The sequence below is a fragment of the Cnephaeus nilssonii genome (genome assembly GCF_951640355.1).
Source record: "Cnephaeus nilssonii genome assembly, chromosome: 20".
NCBI classification, from domain to species: Eukaryota; Metazoa; Chordata; class Mammalia; order Chiroptera; family Vespertilionidae; genus Cnephaeus; species Cnephaeus nilssonii.
The window spans coordinates 39,518,656-39,538,697 of record NC_137091.1 but is presented as its reverse complement, the minus strand read 5'-3'; the positions used below and the strand labels follow the sequence as shown (position 1 = coordinate 39,538,697).

General features: G+C 47.5%; 2 protein-coding genes across 2 annotated transcripts; one reads left to right on the top strand and one right to left on the bottom strand.

The window, feature by feature from the left end:
- Window positions 1-2,106: 2,106 nt before the first annotated feature.
- Window positions 2,107-3,744, bottom strand: LYPD4 (LY6/PLAUR domain containing 4; the record flags this gene model as incomplete). Its single annotated transcript, XM_079759794.1, has 4 exons — window positions 2,107-2,348; window positions 2,579-2,902; window positions 3,368-3,511; window positions 3,678-3,744. The coding sequence occupies 4 exons, from the start codon at window positions 3,742-3,744 to the stop codon at window positions 2,107-2,109; spliced, it is 777 nt and encodes a 258-aa protein (XP_079615920.1).
- Window positions 3,745-8,826: 5,082 nt separating this feature from the next.
- On the top strand, window positions 8,827-14,392 carry DMRTC2 (DMRT like family C2; the record flags this gene model as incomplete). Its single annotated transcript, XM_079759581.1, has 8 exons — window positions 8,827-9,050; window positions 9,133-9,287; window positions 9,548-9,624; window positions 9,890-10,064; window positions 10,206-10,332; window positions 12,732-12,792; window positions 12,949-13,111; window positions 14,280-14,392. The coding sequence occupies 8 exons, from the start codon at window positions 8,827-8,829 to the stop codon at window positions 14,390-14,392; spliced, it is 1,095 nt and encodes a 364-aa protein (XP_079615707.1).
- Window positions 14,393-20,042: the final 5,650 nt, after the last annotated feature.

Genomic DNA, 20,042 nt, shown 5'->3' with positions numbered 1-20,042 from the left:
AAAAAAAAAGCTTTTAGGGCCCTAGTCAGTTTGGGTAGGTGGATAGAGCATCAGCCTGTGGACTGAAGGAACCCAGGTTTGGTTCTGGTCAAGGGTGCATGCCTGGGTTGCAGGCTGGATCTCCAGTGTGGGGCGTGCAGGAGGAAGCCGATCAATGATTCTCTCTCACCATTGATGTTTCTATCTCTCTTTCCCTCTTCCTTCCTCTCTGAGATAAATAAAAATATTTTTTAAAAAGCTTTTAGATTTGAGTAATTCCCTTTCATAGAGATAAAAGTTTTACACTAGCATCCTTAAAATGTGTTGTTAAAACCCAGAGTCTTTTTTATTTAGCAGGTGCTACAGCTATGGACAAATGAACAGAACTCAGGGAAGGTTGGGAAATTGACCAGACTTCCATTAAAACCTGTATTGTGTAATTACTTGTCTGATGTATCTCCCTTGCTTTTATTTTTTTACTTGGAGCCCAGTGCACGAATTTGTGCACCTTGAAAGGAACTGTGGGCCGAGAGGCTGCAGCGGGTGTAGGGATGAGTCTCAGCCCATCCTCTGCGCCCCCGCCCAGCCCCTCCCACCACAGCCCCGCTCCACTCCCGCTCCCTCCACTCCCACGTACTGATAGCACCGGCCCTGCTCGCACCCACTGACAGAGCAGTGATTGAGGCCAGTGCCATCAGCGGGTGCTAGCAGTGGCTGCTGCCCCAATCACCCCTCAGGAACAGGGGGGAGGTGGAGAAGCCCTCAGGGGTAATCGGGGCCAGCAGCCACCACTCGCACCCACTGACGGCACTGAGCGATTGGGACCGGTGCCAGGCACCGGCAGAAGGTACAAGCGGCAGCTCCAGCACTGGCACTGGCAGCAGGTGGGACCATAACACGTGGGAGCAAAGAAATTTCAGTAACCACCGGAGGCTCGCCCCAATGACAGCAACTGGCACGTTGGTCTGGCGTCCCGCACACCTGCTCCACCATCCCACTGCAGCCGATGCCCACCATGTTCTGTGTGCACCCCCTGATGGTCAGCACACATCATAGCGACCAGTTGTTCAGTTGTTCTGCCGTTTGGTCTATTTGTATATTAGGGTTTTATATAGAGAGATTTTTTTGATTTTTTTTTTTTTTTTTACTTTTATCCCTTGCCTTATTCAGCTTCTAGAGGTAGGGGATGGTGGAATCTGAGCATAGAAGAAACATTAAATTAATCCCAGAACACAGGAAATTGGAATTATGATGTCTTCATTATTTTGTTGTTTCCAAAGACTTATATGTATAATAAAAATTCATCTCTTGCAATTCAATAAAAGCTATACTATATATATTTTTTATTTTTAAGACATTCATAATTCTTTTATGAGACAATCTGTAAAACTAGAGCCTTTATTATACTAAGAGCATGTATTAATATAAATGTGTATATAGAAATTTTAAAATCAGAATAAAATTTCTAGACTCATGTAAAAAAGTAACTACTACTGTGCAGAGGAAAGCAGCTCAGGTCTCCAATTTTCTCAAAATTTCCTCAACAGGAAAAGAGATCAACAGGAAAAGGGGAGGCAAAAGGGATTCTACTCTGGGCAACTAATTTAACCTCCAAGAATGTTTCTTCCTTACAAATTAGGGATAAAAGCTATCTCACTGGGGTCTTGTGAGAATTTAAATGAGATCCTAATACTAGCACTGCAAGGGACACATACCAAGTAGACAATAAGGGATCACGTTCTTAAATCACCCTGATGAGACTCAGCTCTAATTCATAAGGTGCTTTACTTTAAAGGGGAGGAAACTGAGGCCCAGAAAGGGGGAGACATTTGGCCAGGGTTTCTCAGTCAGTGGCTGAACCCAGGCTAGCACTCAAGTCCCCACAGGAAGGAGGAGGGAAAAAAAAGTATTTGGGTTCCCCCGGTTGCTGAGCATGACAGTCACTTTGCCAGTGATCCTCCTCCCTCCACCCCCTGCTCATGCTCACTTCACCATGAGCACTGCCTACTGCCTGCCACAGCTCTCCACCTCCCTGGACATGCTTGACCCCCCTCACACCGTCCACACCTCCATAACCCTCATGGACCACAGGACAAAGCAAAAAGGCAACTCTGTGACTTTATTTGGTTATGTGAAAGGGTCTGGGTGTTTGTCTGGTCCAGTTAAATAGTCCCTAAAGGCAAGCAGGAGGCCTGAGAGGATGCCCCAAGCAGGACCCTGACGGGAGGGCTCTGCACCAGCAATCTGGGCCTTCTGTAAGATGTTGAGGGCCTCAGTCACTCTGATGGTCCCAATATAGCGGAAATCTGCTAAAAGTTTGCGATATTCACGAGCACAGCCCATGAGGAGGAAGGTGGTATTGAGAAGCCCTGCAAGGAAGAGAGGGAGGAGTCAGGGACACTTTCAAGACTCAGGTGCACCTGCCCCTCCTGCTCTCCCACCAAACTTGGGCACCAGGCACCTTCCTCCTTGGATTTCATGTGCCTGGTGCCCACAACCCCAACCCCCTCTCCAGATCCCACCAGCCTCTCTCAGATAGGAAGGTGCCAGACAGCACTTGGTATGGAGCAGGCAATTGATAAAGTTTCTCTCTTCTCACCTGCCTGAAATTTTATGGTGGAACTGTAACACGTGGGTGCATTGTGGGGGCAAGAATCGGTGGTAACAAAATTGGGGAGGCAATCCTTAGAGTGCTCCCCGACACAGGTTGGGCAACTAAGGGAAGAAAATGTTGTAGGCTTAGGAGTGTCCTTGAGTTTCACAAAAGGATCCAAGTTAGTGAGGTTATTGCAGAGATATGTCCGGCAAACGCGGCTATAGGAGGCAATGGACAATCCAGGCGGTGAAACGAGGTAGGAGACTTGCTGGGGGTAAGATGAGGATGGGCTGCAGCCTTTAAAACCCACAACTCCCCTTCTGTTCCCTGAGGAGCAGAGAAGAGAGAGCTCTGATCAGTGTTGTTGGCCACACCCAGAGACCAACCCTCCCACCCTCCCCTCCACTCTGTTCTTCCTACTCGCTCTGCCCCAGGAACAACTTTGCCTCTCCTTCAGTGTCCACTCACAGCAGCTTCACAGGACTCACATGTTGGGGTCACCATCTATTTTTTATCACTTCCCTCCCCATAGAAGTCCCTCTGCTCCTCTCTCCTTGTGTCTCATCCTTTTCTTTGTTCCCAGATTGCCCCGCTCCGCCTGGGATTGCCCACCTCTTATCCAGCCCACACCATAACCAGCTGGGTCCTGCCCCTCGCCTGACAGTGTCTTGAGGTTATTCCCAAAGATATAATGTGGTAAATATCTGGAACTTCAGTCTAGAGTCCCTAGGTGCTGGGAATAAAGCTAGAAGTCAGAAGAACCACCAAAAAAATAAAAGCTTCTTCTTTCACCTGTCTTGATGAGCACCAGCGTCTCCTCGCAGCCCTCACTCAGCTTACACACCATGCTCCTCATCAGTAACCATTTCCAATTCTGGAAACTAACAGCTCTGAAGAGTGAGGACGTTGCTTCATAGCACAAAAGAGCCCGAGCCCCTAAATAGAGAATGATCTTCCAGTTATCTGTCCCTCACAATACCTACATCGCCCCTGAACTGCCAACCAAGAGCTCAGCCTACACAGATCCTGTCTCCCTAAGAAACACAGATATCCAGCCTCCTCCCTCCGGAGGTCCCAAAGCATCTAGTACCACAGGACATACAAGGCAGAGTGGAGATGGCCCCTACGAGGCAGAGCAGCTGCACAGGTCTCAAATGCTGAAGTCTCATGGTCCTATGTCAAGGTCCCGGATGCTAGTGGTCAGTCTGGAGCCAATTTCAATCTAGGTCTCAAGCTGAGTCACTGTTTCTAGAGCAGAAAATTGATTATTATTTTCTATGACATAGGCTCCCTGAGACCTTCAGGGACACAGATCTTCTCATTTCCATAGTCTCCCCTCCAGCTTGGAAGGCAGCTATGCTCACCACTATACCACCAACGCCGACCTCCCCTCCAGCTTAACCTGGACCCACCACATTAGCTTCTCACTCCCCTGCTTAGGTCCTCCCCATTAGACAGGGCGTTGAGCAGAGGATACTGGCTTATTCAAATACCACAGTTCTCCAGAGACAATGAGATCAGAACGACAAATGCATGTGTGGAAATTAATTGACATATTACTAAATAATCCTTGGTTCCCCAAAAAAATTTAAAAGTATTTAGAAGTGAATAATATTGAACATACTACACACACACACATACACAAGTGCTTGTAAAACCTGGTGAAAACTGAATTAAGGTCTATAGTCTAGTTAAGAGTATTGTACCAATGTCCATTTCCTTCTTATAAACTACAGTTATATAAGATATCCCTATGGGGAAGAGGGAGAAAGGGTTTAAGGAACTCTATATACAATTTTTGCAAGTTCCTGTGAGCTAACAATAATTTCAAAATCAAAAGTTTTTTTAATTACTCATCAAAATTTGGGACAAATAGAAGTAAGTTTATACTTTAAATACATTTATCAAGAAACAAGAAGCATTAAAAATATGTTCATGGCCCTGGCCAGGTTCAGTTGTTTAGAGCATCATCCCATACACCAAAAGGTTTCAGTTCGATTCCCGGTTGGGAAGTAACTGATTAATGTTTTTCTTTCGAAATGATCTCTCTCTCTCTCTCTCTCTCTCTCTCTCTCTCTCTCTCTCTCTCTCTCTTCCTCTATCTCTCAAAAATCAATAAAAACATATCCTCGGGTGAGGTTTTTTTAAGTTTATGATTTAACTCAAGAAGTTATATAAAAAGCAACAAAGCATCCCCCCCAAAGGATTGAAATGAAGATAGTATAAAACAACAAAATAGAAAACAACAATAAATCATTACCAAAAAACTAACATTCATTCCTTGACAAAGTAAGATAATTCACTAGCAAATCTAATTAAGAGAAAAAGAGAAGATGCAAATAAAATGCAGAATGAAAAATAGGAAGTAGCAGGCATCAGATGTTTTAAAAATAATAAAAGTATTAATAACTCTACATTTATAAATGGAAAAACCCAGATGAAGTAGATAAATTTCTAAAATAATATGAAATGCCAGAATTGGCATAGAAGAGTTAATGCAGTGTCTTAAACCAATGAGAATGACTAAGGAACTCCAGCAAATTGACAAGAAAAAGAGAGCAACCTCAGTCAAAAAATGGCCCAAGCACACAAAGAGGCAATTCTCAGAGGAGCAAAGCAAAAGGCTAACAAACATGTGAAGAGACACTTGAACTCAACTTGAACTCTTCTGGACCCGGAGGAAGAGAGAAGAGTTCTGATCAGTGTCCCAGGCCCGAAGCACCATTGTGGGGAGGACTCTGGCAATAATTAGTTAAATTAGGTTTACAAATGCCCGTTTCTGGTATACCCTAGGTCCACATAATAGAGATTTCCCCCTTCATCTACAAAGGAACAAGCATGAGGCTGCAGCATGATTGTGGTGGCAGGAAGTTGAAGGCAAGGTGGCATCCTTCCCAGAGACCTAGTGAACACTCAACACAGAGGCTGCACACCATGGAATGTCACCCAGCAGTTAGAAGGAACAAATTACATGTACACATAACATGTACGTGGATGGATCATAAAAGCACAGTGCAAATTATTTTAAATAGTAAAGAATACAATTATCCCTTACATGTATCAAAACCTCATGCAAGTAAAATGCTGCACCCCTTGCAAGCACACACACAAACCACAAGATACGCATTAGCCAGCTGAAATGAGTGCCTAAGTTATTTTACTGAAAATAACTAAGACAATGTAGGATGTACATAGTCCAGAGACCACTCAGCTGTGCAACCTTGTGCAACTTGTTGAACACATTTACAAAGTGCATTATAATGTATCTCAAGTGTGCAATTTTGTGAACACGTTTATAAAGTGGATTATAATGCATCTTATTAACATAAAGTGCCAGGCAAGTGCTAAGCTCTCCATACGTGGCTCCTCCCCTCCCTCCTCTCTTTTACCTAAAGAATCAAGGTCAACCTCCTCAGCTGGCTTTCTAAGTCTCCCATTCACCCCACCCCCACCCGACGCCCCTAGGCGGGCCCCAAACCACCTTTCCCGCTTTATCCGGCACTGCTCCCCTGCACAGCAGTCCAGCTAGAGGTCACCGACTGCCACTCTCTTCTGTCCAGAATGTCTGACACACGGGCTCTGTATCCCAGAAATCTTGGCAAATAAGAGGACAATGACCAGCAGAACAGGGACACGGGGGTGAGAAATCAAGGCTGACAAAGGATCGCACAAAGGGGTTGATCCAATCAGAGGAGACAGCACACACCAGCGTGGGATGCAAAAAGGGCAGGAGCCAACCACCTGAGCAAAAGCAGGGACACAACCAGGAAAATAAATAAATAAATAAATAAATAAATAAATAAATAAATAAATAACGGGATTAAATCCTCAAGGAAAAGGGGTTTAAGTGGCGGCTGGAGGAGATGCTACCCCTGAGAGAGAGAGAGAGAGAGAGATTGATTGCTGGAGGAGAACCTTGCCGGGAGCCAGAGGGGGACCAGCAGAGGGCACAGCCAGAGCTGCAGGGACGTGGGGAGTGAGGTCCAAGGACCAGGGTCTCAGGGGGCAAGGGGACCGGACAGAGCACGCCGAGAAAAGTGGACAACACACGAAGGATCGGAAGGGAAAGTGTGGGATGGGTCTCACAGGGACACACAGAGAAGGCAACGAGTCCAGGGAGGAGCAGCGAGTGAAATCTGGGGGGGGCAGATGCACACTAAGGGTGGACCGGGCCGAAAGACAGAAACACTGCAGTGGCGGCGGCCGTGCGGAAGGGGCCAGGCTGTCAGGGATGAGGCCTGCGGAGGGAAGAAGCCCGAAAATGAACGCCCCGGACAAGCGGAGGGACTCCAAGAGAACAGGAAAACCACGTTAGGAAAATCAGCACCCACACGGACAAGAAGACACACAGGAAAGGGGCGCGATCGAGGGGAGACTGGGAAAGGAAAACAAGTCACAGGGTAGGTCAGATCGGGAGGTGGGGCGCCCGGAGAAAAGGGAGAGGAAACAGGTGCGTCCACGCAGCAAAGGGGAGCCACCCGGAGCGTTGAGGCCAAGAGCACGCGCGGGGCGACGCAGTGACAGGCCGATGGCAAGGCCGCGCCTGCGCAAACGGATCCCGGTCAACGCTTGCCAGCGGGGCGGGTCTGCGCTGGCTGTTGGGAGGTGGGGGGAAGGGGTGGAGAGGGGGGAGGGCCAGCCTTGTCCTGGAAGCCGAATTCTACGCCCCACGGGCCACCTTCCCCCCAAAGCATAAGAACCATCTGGAAAAGGCAAGACACGGGGAGAGGGGAAATGGGCGTGAGTCTCAACTCGAAGCGCTATTGGCTGGCTTGCTAGCCCACAGGATGAGCAGGGGCAGGTAAGGGGCAGGCCAGTCGCGAAGAATCTTGAAGCTCATTGGCCGCTTGCCTCGCGACAAGAAGCGGCACTTGAAGCTCATTGGTCCTTCTGAGGAGGGGCGGGGCGGGGGGGGGAAACAGGAGCGGGCGCAGCTGTTCCGTTCCTTAGGTCACTTCCTCACCGCGTCCTTTCGCCTCCTCGGGAGTCTGACCCAGCTCGAGACTGTGGTAACTGTGGGCCGAGGGTGCGAACACGACCCCGCCCCTCCCTGTTCCACCTCCCTCTTTCTTGCGCTGGACACCCCCCCTCCCCGCCCCCCACATCCCCTCGCCTACCCCGGGCTTCCCCCTCGCGCTTCCCCTCCCCCACCCTGTGGGCCTTCGCTGCCCCGCCCCCTCCCCGGGACCCCGGGACCGGCCACAGCACAGCTTTTGGAGGGACAGCCGCTGTAAGGGGGGTTCTGAACAACCGCTGCATGAGGGGGTGCACTGCGGGAGTTGGGATGGGCCCCCAGTTGTTGGGTGTGAGCAATGGCACAGAAAGTGTGGGGCACAGGGGTGCGCAGATTTGCATCCGAGTTTGGAGACCGTGCTGAGTGCAATAGGGATATTCCTCCGGGGAGGGGAGTGCTAAATCAGGGCCCGGCACGTGGAAAGGGCTCGAAACGCATTTGTTGAGAGAATAAAAAATAATTATTGAAAGTGGGGCAAGAACTCTGTGAGAAGAATGGAATTCCTGTGGGTGCAAGAGAGTGAACTAATCCAAAGGGTTGCAAAGGGAACGTTGAATTGCAGGGCATGCATGAGCTGAAAGGGGAGCATAAACTCTTTGTACGAATTGGATAAATCCAGGCGGGAAGGGGGGTCATTGTTCAAGAAAACCTGTTGGAACAGGTGGTTGTGGAAAGGCATGAAGAATTCCTTGCAGGGAGCATGAGAGTGTGTGAGCATGCCTAAAACTGAGATTTGTGCATGGGAAGTACAGGTGAGCAGAAGAGAATAATGCTTGCATTGAAAGAATACATAGGAGCCCGGCCTTTGTGGCTCAGCGGTTGAGCATCCCAGGTACCAAGAGGTCGCCAGTTCGATTCCCTGTCAGGGCACGAGCCCGCGCTGCAGGCTCAGTCCCCGGTAGGGGGCGTGCGGGAGGCAGCCGATGGATGTAGTTCTTCTCTCATCAGTGTTTCTATTTCTATATCCCTCTCCCCTCCTCTCTCTGTAAAAAAATCAATAAAAACACATTTAAAAAGAAAAGAAGGAATACGTAAGTAAGGAAAGAGGAGAGGGGTTCTTGGGAAGAAGGAGGGTGCCGGAGGAAGGGAGTGGGGTGAAGAAGGGAGAAGGGAGGGTGAAAGCTGAGCCCAGAGGGCAGGATGGAGAACCAGCCCAGCTGTGGCCTCCCAGGGCAGGAGGGCTGGGCAGGAGGCGGCTCACCTGGCCTCCTGGCCCCCCACTCCTGCCCCCAGAGCCATGGAACCTAATGAAATGCTTGCTGCCCGCCGCTGCTCCTCAGACTCTGCCGCAGGGGATGAGACCAGAGTGCCCCAGGGCACCGAGCTCCTGCCCAAGAGAGCTGTCAGTCGCTCTCCAACCTGCGCCCGCTGCCGCAACCACGGCGTCACTGCTCACCTCAAGGGCCACAAGCGCCTCTGCCTCTTTCAGGCTTGCGAGTGTCACAAATGCGTCCTCATCTTGTGAGCAGGGGGCCCCGGGAAGGGAGGAGGATGCGTTCCATCTCCAGGGTGGCCGATGTTCTACTCACAAGCCTCCTTTTAGGGAGCGCCGAAGGGTCATGGCTGCCCAGGTGGCCTTGCGTAGGCAGCAGGAGGCACAGCTAAAGAGGCACCTGGCTCAGGAGCTGATGAGAGGGGCGGCTTCTCCTAAAGCTCACAGCCACGTCAAGAAGGCAGCCACGCGACCAGGGCTCCCCCGTGAGTGTCTCTGGCTCCAGATGGGACTGGGATTTGGGTGGAGAAAGCAGGGGGAGGGAAAAGAGTCCCAGGCATCCCACTGAGTTGCTGTGTGACCTCGGACAAGGTGTTTTTATTCTCTGGGCCTTAGCCTCCCCACCTTCACAATGTGATCACGTGTTGGGAGGCTGCGTTGAGATCTGCGGGTAGAAAAGGGCCCAATTGGAGTGGGATGGGGTGGGGAGAAAGGATTCACCAAAGCTCTCCCTGGTCCCCCACAGCCGGAAAGGAGAACATAGCGCCCCAGCCTCAGACCCTCCGTGGGGCAGTCCCACTGGCACTGACCCCCCCTGGGAAGGTAAGGAGAGCCGGGCCCTGAGGGAGTCACTCCTCTCCTAGCCCCTGCCCAGCCCCCTTTCTCTCTGTCCTTGTCACCTGGGTTCTAGGTCAACCCTGACTTGCTGTACCATCCTGGGAAAATCTCTTCTCTCCATGGGCAAAATAAGGAGTGGGATTTCACGGCCCTCTAAGCTCTGAAGTTTTGGAGTCCTGCCCTCATCCTAGAATATACCCATTTCTTTCCCAGCCTTGCACCTGACTCCATGTGTATTCTGCCCTTGCAGGAGAATTCCCAGGGGCCTCTGCTGCTTAGCTGTCCCCCAGAACCCTTGCCTTTGCCCTGGACTCCAAGTGCTTGGACCCCTGGACATTGGCTGCCTCCAGGCCTTTCCATGCCGGCCCCAGTAGTGTGCCGCTTGCTATGCCAAAAACCTGTTGTCCCTCTGCATCCCTTCCCTGGTAAGATGAATTTGATAAATGTGTGAATGCCAGTGTGCCACTGTATCAGAAAGAGAAGAAGAGGATACAGACTAGGAAGAGGGAGGACAGAAGTCATGACCTCTGACCCCTATACACTCTGCATTCTCTTCCCCTCATTAGGCTTTGACCCTGGCACCTCCCTCCGGCTGCCCATTCATGGACCCCTCCCAACGTGCCCTGGATCTCACCCAATACTGACTGCTCCTCTTCCTGGAGAATCCCAGGGGCCCTCTGCCCTGCCCCACACGTGAGTAGGGAGAGAAGATAATGTGTTTATTGTGCCTGTGAACCTTTGTACGATGTTTTTACCAATTTTGAGCCTATTTTTATCAGCAAATTAGGGACACTATTACTTCTCAGGTTGTCATGAGAATTAGTAATAATAATATCTAATACACCTAGCATAGGCCCTGGCCTTGAACAAATAGTAGCTATTAAATCGGCTTAAACAGATAAAATGAGGTCAAATTACCTGCTGAAATGGGGGCAAGGGAATGATGATGAGAGCCTTCGAGGCCAGGAGAGAGGCCAGAGGCCTTAGAGAAAGCTTCCTAAAGGTGGGCCAGACTGCTCCTCAAGTTCCATGGGGATTAGGGAACCAGGGGGAGGAAAATGAGACTCTGGTAGGGCAGGAGCAGTTATCCCATTTTGTCAGTTTTTACAAAATTGACACCGATGATTTCCTATAATCCTCACAGCAGCCCTGGAGAAAGAAGCTGGCAGGGGTGGTCATTTCACAGAAAACAAAGCACGCTAACACGGGGGAAGGGACTTGTCCAAGGCCACAAAGCCTAATGACCCAGCAGTCACTCAGATTCCCAGATTTGAATACAGTCACAAGCCACTTAACAACAGCGATATTTTCTGAGCCATTTCATTGTTGTGCGAGCATCACTTACACAAACCTGATGGTACAGCCTACTACACACCTAGGCTATGTGTTATAGACCACTGATCCTAGGCTACAAACCTGTATATCCTCTTACTGTACTGAATAGTGTAGGCCAAGCATGTCAAACTCGCAGCCCACCAGCCTCAAGTTTGACATGCTTGGTGTAGGCAATTGTAACAAGATGGTAAATATTTATGTATGTAAACATAGAAAAGGTACAGTAAAAATATGGTATGAAAGCTAAAAAAGTGTATAGGACACTTACCATGTAATCTCATTTTATTTAATAAGTATAGTGCAGCCTAAGTGTGAAGTGTTTGTAAAACCTACAGTATTAGGTATTATTATTGCTAATTCTCATGACAACCTGAGAAGTAATAGTGTCTCTAATTTACTGATAAAAACTGTTTAAGACACTTACCATGAATAGAGCTTACAGGACTGGAAGTTGCTCTGGGTGAGTCAGTCAGTGAGTGGTGAGTGAATGCGAAGGCCTAGGACAGTGATGGTGAACCTATGACACGCGTGTCAGCACTGACACGCGTAGCCATTTCTGATGACACGCGGCCGCTGAGGCGGCCGCATGCCGAGGATGAAACATTTGCTGCTCCTGAGGATGAAACATTTGCGAAATAATGTTTTTTCCTCAAAGTGACACACTACCCGAGTTATGCTCAGTTTTTTGGCGAAGTTTGACACACCAAGCTCAAAAGGTTGCCCATCACTGGCCTAGGACATGACTGTATTTACTGTAGATTTTATAAACACTTCACACTTAAGCTGCACTACATTTACTAAACAAAATGAGATTAAATCAAGATCAAGAGAAAATGATGGGGTAAACATGAGATGTATGAGGTTGCTGCTGAAACTGTTTTACAACAAGCTTTGCTTTATGAATAGAAAGATAACACTAAAAAGTATAATACAGCCCAGCCAGTGTTGCTCAGTGGTTGAGCATTGACCCAGGTACCAAGATGCTGCTGATTCAATTCCCAGTCAGGGCACATGCCGGGGTTACGGGCTCCATCGTAAGAGGCATGCAAGAGGCAGCCGATCAATGTTTCTCATCAGTGTTTCTATCTCTGTATCCCTCTCTCTGAAAATCAATAAAAACATATTTTTCAAAAGTATAGTATAACCCTGGCCAGCTTTCCTCAGTGGTTAGAGCTTGGCCTGGCACTGGAGGGTCACAGGTTTGATTCCCAGATTCATGCCCCCGGTTGGCATGTGCAAGAGGCAACCAATCAATGTGTCTCTCTCACACTGATGTTTCTCTTCTTTCTCTTCTTCACCTACACTCTCGGTTCCACTCTCAATAAATAAATAAATAAATAAATAAATAAATAAATAAAATATTCTTACTCCTTGGGTGAGGATTAATTTTTTTAATAGTATAGTGAATATATAAAGCATTAACATAGTGGCTTATCATCATCAAGTATTATGTACTGTACATAATTGTAGACTTTTACATGACTGGCAGCACAGTAGGTTTGTTTACACCAGCATCACCACAAACATGTGAGTAATGCATTGCACTAGGATGTTACAATGGCTACACATCGTGAGGCAATAGGAATTTTTCTGCTCCATTATAATCTTATGGGACCAACAATGTATATGTGGTTCATCATTCACCTAAACATTGTTATGTGGTGCATGGCTGTGTAGAAAAATCCTGCCCCTCTTCCCATGTGTACATGTCTGTCCATGTGTTTAATATTCCTGGCATCTTCTCTCCTTATTTCTAGATGCTCAACTTTGATACTTCAGCCCTGTGGTACCCCAGACCCTCTTCTGCTTCAGCCACAGGTCCTGGGAAAGAAATGGGATCCAGGACCCTGGGAGGAAGTTGACCTGGGAAAGGGAAGAGTAGGGGATAGTTAAGTAATTGGGGGCTGAGGGAGCACTTGAAGGGTAGGCAGAAGTGGGGGGTTCCCACTCTGTTTCTCTCCCTTTCCTTTGCAGGCCCCTAGAGTCTCTCGCCTGGCCTGGACCTCTGCCTCCACAGAGCGGCAGCTGCAGCGGGAGGCAGCTGAGGCTCTTGTGGGGCTGAAAGATTCATCCCAGGCTCCCTGCCTGACCCCTTCTGTCCCCACTAACTCTGCCTGGATCTCCCTGCTCCATCCAGGTAACCTGTTTCCTGAAAGGAGAGGATGGGATAGGGATGGTTGGGAGATGGGGGTACTGGAGTAAGCAGGAACTAACCAAGGACATCAGGAGGTCAGCAGTTTAAATGTCCTCAGGCCAGGCCCCAAGCTTCTCAACTTAGCCCCTAGGGATTGCAGTTGAGAGTTATTCAGTGGATCAGTTTTATCAGTTTGGTGCTCAAAAGCAAATGTCCAGTGCCCTGATGACAAGGAGAGTGAGGCCCTGGGGGAGGCAAGGACTTGCTTAAGGGCATAAAGCAAGGCAGTGGCAGAGTCTGGTCTCCTGGCTCCAGGCCAGGGCTCTCTCTACACAAGTTACCTGCTGACGGTTGGAGAGGGGCTGAAGAGGTAACAAGGGTCTGGCCTGGAAGGGGATCTGATGACTGCATTTGAGAAGTTTCCATTCTACTGGGAAAACTGGATGCCTTCACAAAGCTCAGTGACAAATCTGAGAACCACAGGGATCTTGAGGAATGAGAAACCGATGGGGACAGAGAGGGAAGACTGAGAATTCTCCTGTCCAAAATAGTGGTTTGGCCTGGTGTGCTGATGAGGAAACTGCCCTGGAAGAACTGAGAAAACAGGAGGAGATGAGGCTGGAGAGGCTTTTCTGATCATGGAGGTCTGGCATGCCAGTCTTGGGAGTCTAGCCCCGCAGCTGTGCATGAAGGGGAGCCAGAAATGTTTCTGGGCTCGACAGGGACATATCAGAGAACCTGAGCTTTAGAAAGACAAGTATGGTGGATGTGATGGAGGGATTAGAAGAGAGAAGACTGGAGGTGGGAAAATCATTGAGGAGAAAGTGTTTGCTGTAATCCAGGTGAACAAAGATGAGACCAGGGTTGGATGGGGTAAAAAGAAGGGGTTGCTGCCCAGCCGGCATGGCTCAGTGTTTGAGCATCAACTATGAACCAAAAGGTCGGGGTTCAGTTCCCAATCAGGACACATGCCCAGGTTGCAGGCTCGATCCCCAGTGTGGGGTGTGCAGGAGGCAGCCAATCAGTGATTCTCATCATTGATGTTTCTATCTCTCTCTGCCTCTCTCTGCCTCTCTAAAATCAATTTTTTAAAAAAAATTTTTTTTTAAATAAGGGGTTGGGGAGGGGAATAGATGTAACCTGGTCCTGCCCCCTTTCTTCCTGCCTATAGCTCCTGCTGGAGGAAGAGGATTCCAGCCTGTTGGCCCTTCTCTCCGACCCAGTCCAGCCCCCTCCGTGGCTCTGCATATTGGGCATCTGGGTTCAATCTCCCTCCTAAGCTAGAAGCCCAGAAGTGGGGGCCTCACTGGGGCAGGTGCAACAGCCTGCAGACACTGCATATTTGGTATTTTATTGAGGGATTTGTGCAGTGGGAGCTTCAGCTTTTTTTTTTTTTTTTTTTTAAGCCTTCAGGTGCTTTGTTATCTTTTGGTTCCTTTTTCAGCATGGGCATTTCCTTAGCCAATGGTGGATATTCTCTTACCCCCTTGGGTCTTGGGACCTTTTTAATATCCCAACAAAGATGGAACTGTGCAATTTAAGCTTCAAAATAGGTTTTGCATGAATTCATGTTCCAGAATATTTATTTGACATGTGATTCTGTACATACCTATCTTCATGCATGCAAAAACGGAAGAGTATTTTCATTTTGTGTCTAGGTTTGTGTGAGTAAGGAAGAAATAAAGCTTTATTGTTTTAAGCCACTGAGATTCAGGGATTGTTTGTTATCAAAGCCAAACCTAGTCTATCTTGACTGACAGAAAGGACTTGTTCATTTTACTTCTCAAAGTGAAAATCGATTATTCAGGAACTACCACAGATAAATACAAACATGTATTTCTTAGGGCCAGATAAGAAGGAATGCTAGAGGGAGACGGTGGGAGAATCATGATTCAATAATTAAGTGCCTGCTCTGTGCCAGGCATGGACAGTGTTCAGCTGTCCAGAGAGCCACAAACTGAAGTGAACTACAGGGCCAAGCAGGTCATATAAATGAGTAAAGAAGGCCAGGTGAGCCCTAGAAAATGTGCCCTACCTTACGGGGAAGCCTCCTTTTGGCCCTAGTAGATTATTGCCAGGCAGGAGGAAATGTAGGCTCAGTTTTGCCATATCTTCTGATTTTTTTTCAAGAGAATCTGGAAAACTAGATTTCTGTATAAAACATCCTAATTTTCAAATGTTGGCTCAGTTTCCTTCTCTAAATTCTCTGTAGGTCAAACAAGACATATATTCAGGCCAGCTTTGGCCAATAGAATGCCAATTGAATGCTATTCTAACATTTTTCAAATGGGGAAACTGAGGCCAAGCAGGACAGGAAGAATCAAATTAGTCATAATCAAGGGTGTTGCCTGAACTAGGAAAGTTCATGTCTCTTAAGTTTCAAAGGACCCCTAAAAGGTTGGAGACAATTATTAGCATTTACTGAGTACCCACTGTATGTGATTCCCATATATCTTCACAGCAACTTGGTAACCTATGCATGATTACATTCATTTTATCAATAAAGGAACAAGCTTAGATAAAAGTCTCTTACCAAAGTATTTTAGGGAAAACGTCTAGGCAAATATTGGGGAAAGTTTCCTTCTCTTTGTCAAGCCCAAAATCAATTAGAGGATAATTTTTATTAAACATAGAGTGAAAGATTCAGGACTCCAGGAGCCAGACATGAGTCTCAAGCGTTTTTCAAAAAGTATTTTATGTTTCTACTCAATATATCTTTAAGTAATACTAAGATCTTACTTGCATTTTTTTCTTAGTCCTCTGCTGTTGAGTCCTTCTCCTTGAACTGTTCCAGATATATAAGGACCTATTGAGCTATTCCAAATATATTAAGACCTGGAGACCTCCATCCCCATGCCCACCTGTAGAAAGGGCAGTGGACATGCCTGATCACCGATTCATTTTTCTGATGTTACCTATCCCACTCTTTTTATTCAGGATTATTGATGGCAATGGCATCCAATTACAATTTGTTCTTGTTTGGGGCTTTGGGAAGGTGGACTACTCAACAGATTACAGAGTAACAAATCTGCAACACTTCTCAGTGCGAGATAATCAAAGTATGAAAGTAGCTTCACATCTTACTTCCCTCCTCTTGCTATAACTTAGATAATGATTGCCCCTTAATAGACCTGCCTAAGCCTTGCTGTGCCATGCTTTCCCAGTGACCGAGCCCACATCATCACAGAGGAGGGAAGCATTGCAACATGCAACATGGATAAGACCCTGCTACTCAGGGGACCTAAGGTCCCCAATACACCAAGGTCCTACAGCTGAGAACAGTAAAAGAAAAGTATAATTTGGGGTTAAAGGTTAACAGCAGCAAAAAGAGAAAGGGATGGAGACTTGGGAATTGGGGGAGAAGCTAGGAGCAGGCCCTTCTCTGCAGCTCATCTCCCCTTATTGCCAGACCTGGCAGGGCTTTTCACGCGACTGGTTAGGCCTATGTGTCTATCAAATCGTTAGGGCTTCCCATTGGTGCTGAGCGATGGGGACTAGGTTGTGCAGAAGTCAGCTTTGGGAAAAGGGGCAGATTTAAGAATTGCTCATGTTCCTATATGTCCCTGCCTCTTTGGGTGCAGCCACCTTCACCTGGAGCTGTAGGGAGCCAGTGGGCTTCTGGCCTCTGACTGGCCCTCAGATATTACAGCCAATGGACTGTGAGCACCGTTTCATATGCCACCCTTGTCCGTTTCCCATTGCAAGGCACGGAAAGGTGTTTTGGTCCAATAGGGCATATCTCTTCCAAGCTTCCTTCACTTACCATCCTGACATTCTGCAGAAATAACCAAGGAGATCCCGAAGTTGGAGCACCATCCCTGCTCCTCTCTCTCCAAACAAGACTTCTCCCCCATAACTACCCATGTTTTACTTCAGGAGCTCATTTCATATTCTGCCCTTTGGAAATCCATGCTTCTTTCACTTCAGCCCTGCATGAACCTGGTCCAGGCCTGACCACACTCCTTGTCCAATGCAGAACTGACATCATACCACCATCTCCATCCAGTTTCTACTGAGATGCCAGTTGTCTGGTCCATGTAGTTATTCTGCACCCCTGTCCCATTGTGTAACTGGGTCTGCAGTCTCCAGCATAGGTTTGTATACACACATGCCCTGCATAGACCCCCATGAGATCCTGAGCTCTTCCCCAAAGCTTATTCATCCTTTTCTTCTAACTTAAAATAATGTCTCTGATATGCCCCTTAGGCAGATTTCTCTACATTCCTTAGGAGCACTTCGTTCCTTTTTCACAGGCCTGATCACCCTGAACTGTGCCTATCTCTGTCCAGCTATGTCTCCCTGCCCAAGAATAGGTGCTCGCATTGAACAGGACCTGCGGTCAGTTTCTCTCCGGGGGATCAGAATAAATTACTTAAGTAAACACATTCTGTCTGATTCCTAGGGATTGGGTTTTTTCCTACAAGTTAATGCACTCTGATGCCACTTCTCCCCCTTATCACAGCATGAACAGCTTCCTGCCCACAAATGATTTTTTAAACAGTTTCTTTTTAGAAAATATATTTTTATTGATTTCAGAGAGGAAGGAAGAGGGAGAAAGAGAAAGAGAGATATGATGAGAGAGAATTATTGATTGGCTGCCTCCTGCATGCCCCCTACTGGGGATGAGCCCACAACCAGGGCATGTGCCCTGTCCAGGAATAGAACCATGACTTCCTGGTTCATAGGTCAATGCTCAACCACTGAACCACACCAGCTGTGCAACAATTTTTTTAAAGCGGTAATGGGGTGATGAGGACAAATATGTAATACCTTAACCCAGTGGTTGGCAAACTCATTAGTCAACAGAGCCAAATATCAACAGTACAATGATTGAAATTTCTTTTGAGAGCCAAATTTTTTAAACTTAAACTATATAGGTAGGTACATTGTTATTAACTTAATTAGGGTACTCCTAAGCTGGCCTTTGCTAAAAACTCAAGGGGCCAAAGAGCCACATGTGGCTCACGAGCCACAGTTTGCCGACCACTGCCTCAACCAATAAAGAATTTTTTTAAAAATGTTAAGTAGTTTTAGTTTCACAGCAAAAATGAGAAGATGGTACAGAAATTTCCCATATTCCCATCCCCCACACATGCACAGCCTCCTCAGTTAACAACAATCCACACCAGAGGGGTACATTTGTTCTAACTGATAAGCCTACATTGCGCCCCCAAGTGCCTTCAGATCGCACGCTCTCTCTAAATTGTGGAGAAATGGGGCCACCTGCTGGCCAACCCCGGTTCTGAATCAGCTCACTGTTCACTCAGAATCATCTCTCTTTCTCCTTCTTTAATTCCTTTAGTCAGCAAACTTTGTGAATATCCTCCATGTCCAGGCACCTTTCTACCTGGGGATACAATGAGGAACAAGGCAGACAAGTCTATGCCCTCATGGAGCTGGCTCCCTCTCTGGTTGGGGAGACAGACAGGAAGCTGACAGTTGCTATGAAGGAAAGAACAGAATGTAATGGACTAGAGAGTGACTGAGGGAAAGGAAGATTTTTTTTAAAAAAATGGTGGCGGAGTAAGTGGATGCTGCACAGACATGCTCCTAGGACAAAACTGGAATTACAACTAAAATACAGAAAAACTTCCTGAATAATCAACGGAAGACTAGCTGGAGAGAACTCGGATAACCAAAGACAGAATGTGGAGACCGCAGAGAGACTGGTTGGAGGGGTGGAGACACAAAAGGGTTGGCCAGGCACCCACAGACAGCAACTGAAGTTGCAGGGAGATATCTCAGCTGTGGGGGTTGCCACTGAGAACTCTGGGGTCTAATCCCCAAGATGGGCTCCCGAGAAGAGAGAACCAGAACTGAAAAGGGTACCCACATAACATCCGGCTATGAAAAGTAGCGTGGTTGCTGTCTGACAGGGAGAGACAACTGGAAAGACAGGCATCTCTTACAGGACTAATGCACAAAATTCCCTGTGGAGCCACTCACCTTGTGCTGTGGCAGAGGGAGGGCACAGTGGACTGGAACTGTGAGAGCAGAAGCCAGGGTTGGGGGCTCTGGAGTTAGAACTCAGAAGGCAGACACCCTGGTTTCCTGTGCTGAGTCATTCCCTCACGCTGTGGGGATCACCTTTCGCACTCAGACATTTGCTATATGGGCAGCTTTGCCTGGGGGGAAGAAGGTTGACCCACCCTATTGGAAAACACCCATTCTGAAGCCCATTAAGAGACTGAGAATAACAATTAACCTGCAGGCAGAAACAATTGCCTCACCCAGTTGAAAAAACTCTCACCAAACCTGTGGGTGATTGTTTGAGGGCTATTCAAGATGGAATCCTACAGTGGCTGCACCAGTCTGCATTCCCACCAGCAGTGCACGAGGGTTCCTTTTTCTCCACATCCTGGCCAGCACTTGTCGTTTGTTGATTTGTTGATGATTGCCATTCTGACATGCAGACTGGTGCACCCCTATGTTCATAGCAGCACAATTTACAATAGCTACGATTTGGAAACAGCCTAGGTGCCCGTCAGCAGATGACTGGATCAGAAAACCATGGTACATCTACACAATGGAATACTATGCTGCCATAAAAAAAGAATGAATTCTTACCATTTGCAGCAGCCTGGATGGAACTGGAGAGCATTATGCTAAGTGAAATAAGCCAGTCAATGAAAGAAAAATACTGCATGATCTCACTCATTTATGGATAATAAAGAACATTATAAACTGGTGAACAAAAAGATAGATACAGAGGCAGTAAAGCATCAAACAGACTGTCAAATTACAATGGGAAGGTTGGGGAGGGGTGGGGGTATACAGAATTAAAATGGCAATAAATAAGTACCTATCAATAATAACCTTAAATGTAAATGGATTAAATGCTCCAATCAAAAGACATAGAGTAGCTGAAAGGATACAAAAACATGACCTAACTATATGCTGTCTACAAGAGACCCACCTCGGAACAAAAGACTCA